General features: G+C 26.8%; 1 protein-coding gene across 2 annotated transcripts; it reads left to right on the top strand.

Annotated features, from left to right (window-relative positions):
- Positions 1 to 265: 265 nt before the first annotated feature.
- On the top strand, positions 266 to 7,755 carry LOC107163021 (acetyl-coenzyme A transporter 1-like). 2 transcript variants are annotated; one of them, XM_089227625.1, is made up of 9 exons: positions 266 to 766; positions 892 to 1,018; positions 1,521 to 1,680; positions 1,771 to 1,925; positions 2,094 to 2,284; positions 3,390 to 3,574; positions 5,121 to 5,247; positions 5,434 to 5,601; positions 7,096 to 7,755. In XM_089227625.1, the coding sequence occupies exons 1-9, from the start codon at positions 548 to 550 to the stop codon at positions 7,267 to 7,269; spliced, it is 1,506 nt and encodes a 501-aa protein (XP_089083751.1). In that variant the 5' UTR covers positions 266 to 547; the 3' UTR covers positions 7,270 to 7,755. The 2 variants fall into 2 exon arrangements, with proteins under 2 accessions (XP_089083751.1, XP_089083750.1); XM_089227624.1 differs by having other exon boundaries at positions 270 to 766; positions 5,386 to 5,601.
- The last annotated feature ends 244 nt before the right edge of the window (positions 7,756 to 7,999 follow it).

The raw sequence follows: 7,999 nt of genomic DNA, 5'->3' as shown, positions 1-7,999 counted from the left end.
TTAAATAAGCAATTACTTATTATCTTAATCATATTAACAAAATGTTATTGTACTCTATTTATATTTTATGGATTCTAGGTAATATTATTTTGAGAGCGGCTAAATTTGTAGTATTTAATAGGATAAGTGATCCTCGTTTTGGTTATACTTACGTGACATTATTTAATCATTTCACTTGATATTTAAATATTGGATTTTTTAATGTTCAAATATTTTAATAATGTCCTTTAGATTGTAAGAACGATATTGTTGTACAATGTACATCCAATCCAATATATAAATATAATAAATTACAGAGAAAATAAATAATATTCAGTATACACCGCAGTGCCTCGCCGTAAACATTATCATACCTACTTTCTTAACATAATGTTAAAATTGAATTTGAATAATAAACGTATAACGAGTTTAGTTAGTTTTCGAGAAACACTTCAGTATAGGCACGGAAACTGCTGTGATCGGTTGTAATAATAATTTAATTTTTTTTATGCTTAGTGTATATGCGTTATGGGTTTAGCTTGTGAATCGTGAAGACCAAACTATAAACATGACTACGGTACAGCAGCTAGAAGATGAATTAGAAAACATGACAGCAGAGGCAGAAGTTAATGAATCGAATTTAGCTGAGAAACCAAATTTGAAAGGAGATTGGTTGAATATTTTCCTATTATTGTTGCTGTATATGATACAAGGCATACCATTTGGTTTGACATTGGCAATGCCGATAATTTTACAAAGCAACAAAAATGTGTCTTACAAGGATCAGGTAAATATTTGATTAAAAATTAAAAATATTGTGTACCCGTCCGATTAATATCATACGATAAAAATGTATATTTTACCGTTACCTACAAGTGTTATAAACATAAATGTGGTCATATTTTGTTACAGGCTATGTTCAGTTTAGTTGCATGGCCGGATAGCTTACAACTGATATGGGCGCCTTTGGTAGACGTGGTGTACGTACAAAAGATTGGAAGACGAAAGTCTTGGCTCATACCGCTCCAATACTTGATGGGTAAGCTTATTCATATTATATGAATGTCACTCACGTTTATTCAATAGTGGGATTATCACTTTGTGGTATACGCACGCTTAATATGTATGAAATCTGGACATTTTAAAAACATATGAAACCGAATGTTATATAATATATTTGAAGTCAATTAATGCACTTTAATGTTCAGGGTTTAGGAATACCTGTTATATCGTTGTACGCATGGTGTTTATTGATAACGAATCGATTTTTATAATTGAACATTTTTTTTTACCTCAATTTAAAAATCGTTATGCTCAAGTGTTTAATTGCAACCATTTGAAAGATATGTTACAACTAAGAAAGGCAAAAATATGTAATAAAACATAATGAATATTTTTCATTAATATATTAGGTAATATTAAAACTAAAGTTTTCATTAAAAATTCGTGCGTACAACGATTTAAGATGCAGCGTTGTCTGCATGGTGTATACAGTAGTGTATAGTTTGATGCGCTTGTATAAAACTATTTGTGTTGAACAGGAGCATGCTTCATTTATATGGCTGGTAATATTGATGAATGGCTGTCAGAGACCAAAAAGCCAGATATGCTAAACTTGGTATCCGTATTTGTATTAATGAAAATTGTTTTTGTCACGCTAAATATGGTCGTCTGCGGTTGGGCGCTGACAATGCTCAAGAGGTTGGTGTTATTGTTAACTGTTTTATCATTTCAAATTAGTGTATCGTGATGAATAATATGTGCTTATGATACAAATTTGATATCACACAGGAATAACGTGGGTTATGAATCTACTTGCAATATGACCGGTCTGTCGGTCGGTATAATGATAAGTTTTGTATTTTCCGCCTTGTTGACCTCAGAAGACTTTAGCAACAAGCACTTACGTATTAGACCAGATGTGGGAGGAGTGTTCACTTTGAAGAGTAAGCAAGTTAGAGCTATTATTAAGAAACCCATTTTGTTTTCATTAGAAAGAAACCCATTTTGGCAAATCTTTAGTGTGTAATAAATCGGATTATATTCGTATAGGTAGCAATAACGCCTGATTGTCAAAATGTAAAATATTTACTAATTATTATTAATTTGTACAGGTTTATTCTATACTTGGGGTATTATTTTTATATTAATAACTACATTTATTGCAATTTTCAAAAAAGAGAAAGATAGGAGATTAGAATACGACCACGTGAAGCTCAACATTGTTCAAAGCTATTCACTAATTTGGGCCATTTTAAAACTACCGGCTATTCGATTATTGGCATTAATATTGTTGACGTATAAGGTAAATATTAGGATTTATTTATATCTAATTAAAACGTTATTATTTACATAAACTGGCTATTTAAAATGCTCACTGAAACCAATAGTAAATTTTGAAATATGATTTCCAATTTTTATAATTTTGCATATTCACTTAATTAAGAAAAATTGAGTAGGTAGGTACTAATATTCATATTTTGTTGTTATTCATAAACGAATAGCTGTTGAAACTTGAAATTTGCACCATATATTTATTTTATCAATTCATATACTTGATAATTATAAGAATCAGGTATATGTCAGATTTAGTATTTGACGCTCTATGTTTATGTGTTAACATTAGCTCGACGACTTGCGCCTGTTAATACAATGTAGGTAGGTTGACTTATGGGTGTAGTAAATAGCAAGTATTATAACTTATAAAATGTACATAATAATAATATTTAAGTGTTTTGTGATAAATAACAATGATTAATAATAGTAAGAAAATATTATCATGTGATATTTATTATTTACATTACACAGTACACAAGTACACACACTATGTCACGTATACTTGGGCTACTTAGTTGAACGATTGACCGCGCAACTTTGAAAGCAAAAATAATCGAATCATTATTTCGACAACATATTATTGTGTACACAGACGCAAACATCATTGTAAAATCAATACATTAATTGCTCCGCTTAGAATCTAAAATTAAATTAAAAATTAAAATTGTAGTCTACATTTGAATACGATGGACGTCAATTTCATATTATCATGAAAAATACGGTTACACTAAGTGGATGTATATGTCACACCACACACACACACATATATATATATATATCATGTATACTACGAATGACTGAATTTATAATTATTTATTTTATAGCTACTTACAATTTTTTGTTGAAATAATAACAATATAAATAATTTAATATTAAATATCCTAGACTGAAAAACCACCTCCGTTTAGAATCGTTTTTTGTATACATTATGATTTTTTATCATTGAATTCATAGCTATACCATCTAATATAGTAACCCATTTGTAACTTACTGTACAGCAGAACGACATCCACTTACCCACTTTTTGTATATATTTATCCATCAGTAATTAATATTTTTATTGTGTATAATAGATTGGATTATCTGTGACTGAAAGTCTAGCGACTTTACAACTCATTGATGTTGGTGTACCAAAAGACGACATTATGGTAATAAATACAACAATGTTTGTTGTAAAAATGATTTTGCCACTTGCTATATCGAAATGTACTTCTGGTCCAAAACCAATGAACATATATCTAACAGCAATGCCCTTCAGGTAGACAAACTAAAATATATCTACTAAAGATTGGAGGATATGAACTTTAAGTTCTATACTCTAAAGGTTACAAAATAAATATAGAAGCAACTTAATAAGTTTATATTCTTGATTGATTATTATTTACATAGTATTTATATTGGATATAGAATACTTTATAGTTTATACTTTTTTATGATTTTATTAAATACCTTCAATTTTTTCTACGTTTCGTCCTCAAGATTTATGATAACTCTGTTCAGTAGGCAGTTTTTATAAATACTAAAAATGGAATGTGACAAAATTCATCATAAATGTAATTCACAATAATATTCTAGATGGTATTAATATTTACACAATATCATAATATAGCTTATAATAAAATCTTTATATTACTAAAACGTTAAAGTTTTTTTTTTTTTTTTATTTTATTTTTTTATTTTTACAAGTAATATACAATCTGTATCATTAATACATAATACAATAAGAATATATGCTAAGAGTAAATATGACAGGAAAATAATTTGATGAAAGGAGCCACCCATTGATGACACTTTCTGTGAATTCTTAATTATTTACTAATTTTTTTTTTTTTTTTATATATTATTATTATAACTATAACAAATCACGACACCACTTGCGCTTTAGGCGTCTTGGGGGATTACCTGGTATAGTAGCGGAGGCCAATTTTTTAATAAGTGGATTCGCATGAGTGCTTAGGTGGTTGTAGAATCTTTTATAGAAACATTTGGATTCCTCTGCTATTGTTTTTAGTTTTAGGTCTGAATGAAGGGAAAAATTTGAAAACGTTAAAGTTACAATTTTAATGTATAATTAGTGTTTGAAAAATTTTAGTGTGAATATATTTTATTTATATATATGCCATATTTAACAGGTTTATAAACAACAATAAAAATAAATGATTAGAAGTCAACTCCAACTTAAATTGTCACTCACTGTAAACTTTTTTATTAACAGCAAAAAAACAAAACGTAATTTTCAAATGTGTGAGGTGTTTAGATGAATAGATTCAGAAAAAACGAAATTATTGGTTTTTATTATATGAAATAATGACACAATGAGTCTTTTTAGACGAGTATTATTTTTAAATAGAAACAAATATTGAAGAGTTTGGGTTCTATGTATAGATTTAGTGTGTTAAATTTTATTCAACAGCATTTTTTCCGATAGGAATGTAAAGCTATAGTTGGTACTTTTTTTAGGAGGAGGATAAAAAGTAAAAGTTCCTAAAAGTTTCCAAAAATGTCTGAAAAAACAAAAATAACAATTTTGTTTTTTAGTATTACTTTACATTAAATAACTGTAAATACATGAATTTTTTACTGAATATGTGTATTCATAATTTAAATGCATCATACAATTTTCGAAGTATTGAGACTATTTTTGCGCTATTTATAGACATAAGACAATTTAGAGTTTTATTATTATTATTTTTTTTAAATTATTGTCAAAAACTTTAAAACTGTAGTACAGTTACTGTACACAAAAGTTATTTATAGTTTTTGTAACCGTGATTGAATTTATTAAGTTTTTAATGTTATTTCAGATTTCTTTTTAACATTTTATTTGGGGTGTTTATTTATTATACACCGACATTAATAACAGTGAACGGGTCGGTTGATATTTCAACATATTATTATGCACTTTTAATATGTATACTATCAATAAATGATGTAAGTAACAATGGATTATTAATTAACAGGTGATTTAAGATCTCACAATTTTAACTAAAATACTATTTTTATAAATTTTAATATCTTTAAAAAAAATATTTTATAAGTATAAATAATTTTTTGATTTCATTTTTATAGATTCTAGTTAATATTATGAGAGTAGCTATATTATCATTTTTCTCTCAGATAAGTGATTCACGTTTTGGTGCTACTTACATGTCATTATTGGGTACACTTGCAAGTTTCGGAGGAGCGTGGGTGTCTTCGTTCGCTATTGGAGTTATAGATTTCCTAACAGTTGAAGAATGTTCTTTAGATCACAAGAATAACTGCTCTACACCAAATCTAAAAGACGTAAGACATTCATGTATAATAATGAAAATAATTAACAATACTGTAAGATAATTTATAAAACATTCTTAAAAATAATATGTTTAATTTTGTATAGACTATAGTTAGTTGTTATATTTACATTTTAAATATTAGCTCAATTCTTCTATAATATTTGGGCACATGGATGTTTTAAGATAGGAATATATTACAGGTTTATCAAAATTATAGAGAATATAATTTGGGAACACAATGTAAGATATATCTGTTAATTTATTCAACCAAAACAATCACAATAAAATACATTAATTAATTAGCTGATACGAATATACCAACTGAGCTATAAGTTCGTATCTAGCTAGTATACGGAGTTCAGCGATATTGCAATTGATTTAAAGTAAAAATGTAAAATACTTGTGCAAATAAAAATATGATTTAATTAAATAAACATAACATGAAAATAGAAACTTCAGAAACAAAAATTAACATCAGCATAACATACATATAGATACATATTATACGATGTTATGTTAGAAATAAGGACTTTTTATAATAATTTTATTGATACACTCATTCTCATCAAGATCACAAACTATTTTATTTATTGCCTTTTTTTATTTTTATTAATTATATCATTGGTATTATTGGATTGACTTTCACATACACTTTATATTAGACTATCCATTTCATTATTTAAATTGTTTAAAATAGTTTTCCTCATGTAGTTGGGAGAGTTTCTATAATTAGTCAATAAAGTAAATGACGGTTTAATGTATTTTCCTTTTCTATTATTTCTGTAACTTTGAGTGTATGGTTTAGTACGGATTTTTACGGATTTTTACTAAAATTTTTCTAATGTATAATTTATAAATAAATAATATATTTGTATGGTTGAATAATTTTATTCTTCTGATGGGTATTTTAGTGGTAGGGAGTATGTTACTTTTAGAATAATTTTTGTGCGATACCTTTGTAATATAATGATATCTGTTCTGTTAAGTACTTGTTAGTGCCCCCTTCCCCAATTTGTTATGTTGTATAATAGAATCGAATTACAAAGTGCCATATAAATTTGTTTTATAATTGATTTATCTGGGAATTTCTGAAGTAATACAGTTAAGCTCTTCATTCTATTTTTCATATTATGTATGTGTTCTTATTCTTGATTAAAATATATTGTATAAGTATAATATTATCGACTATGCAGATTGAAGAATACCTGCTTGTTCCATTATTTTTCTGAAATCTAAATATTATAGCTTTCACTTTTCAGTATTACAATATATTTTTTCAGGCTTAAAAAATTTAATAATATTGAAATAAGTATTTTTTATTTTACATTAAGAAACACGCACAATTTATTCTTTTTATCACAATAACTAATAAGATTATGTGATGACTCAATACAATTAAAATATAAATTTTGAAAAATAAGCCACCATTAGTGACATCTGAAAGTATTTAAATATTTTTTTTATTCATTTTCTATTTAATTTTTTTTTCTACTTTTGTTTTTAGGTGTGTGAAACAAAAGGAGGGCATTGCGTTATTATAGTGAACGGTTTCTACGTAGAAACAGCTGTTAGTACTATATTGGGAATCATTTGGTTTTGTATTTTCAAAAATATCCTTAAAAATATTCAAGCTAAAAGTCGTTCTCAATGGTTGGTCAATATAAAAGGACAAAAATAATGATGTTGTATAATGTATTTAAGTGCAGATTGTTCTATGCCTATTTAGCTATAGTAATGAACATTTTGAAGTCCTAAATATCTATTGTAATTTATTCATACTTTTAATGCTTAAATTATAATTCAATAGTTTTGTTTTTACTTTTAATTTATTCGTAAGTTGTACAATATTTGAAGCATAATCTAACTTAATGTAGTAACGCAGATACACATGAGTGTCCTGACAAAAATATGACATACCTGCAGAACTGTTATACCCTTACACCTTAGCAACGCACGGCCTCTAACGAAGATGCTATAAAATTTTTTTCATTGTTTATGAAAGATGTTAAATTGTAAAATTTAGTTTAGTTAATATTTAAGTATGTAATACAAGCCAGTGGGCCTATTATTGAGGTTTCAACTTAAAGAAAAAAAGAAAAATTATAGTCAGATATGGTATTTATATTGACATTGGATATCATTAATAAATTAAAGAATTTATTAATTTTTTTTTTTATTCAAAAACGAACAACTGTATACACTTGATTTGTTCAAAAAAATAATGTTCACATTATCGTTTTCTATACCTACATGTTAAAATTTTCAAAATATTTAGGCACTTTATAAATATGTTAGAGTAACATAGTCAGTGATTACTCATGGTATCAACCATTGACTTTTAGTTTTACTAATATAGATCGGCCCTTTTCACGTTTCCATTGTGTCAAGATAGGTGGCACTTTTCGGTA

The sequence above is a fragment of the Diuraphis noxia genome, unplaced genomic scaffold (genome assembly GCF_037042655.1).
Source record: "Diuraphis noxia isolate RWA-SAM2 unplaced genomic scaffold, SU_Dnox_SAM2 contig0004, whole genome shotgun sequence".
In the NCBI taxonomy this organism is placed as follows: domain Eukaryota; kingdom Metazoa; phylum Arthropoda; class Insecta; order Hemiptera; family Aphididae; genus Diuraphis; species Diuraphis noxia.
This window is presented reverse-complemented; position numbering and strand designations above follow the sequence as displayed.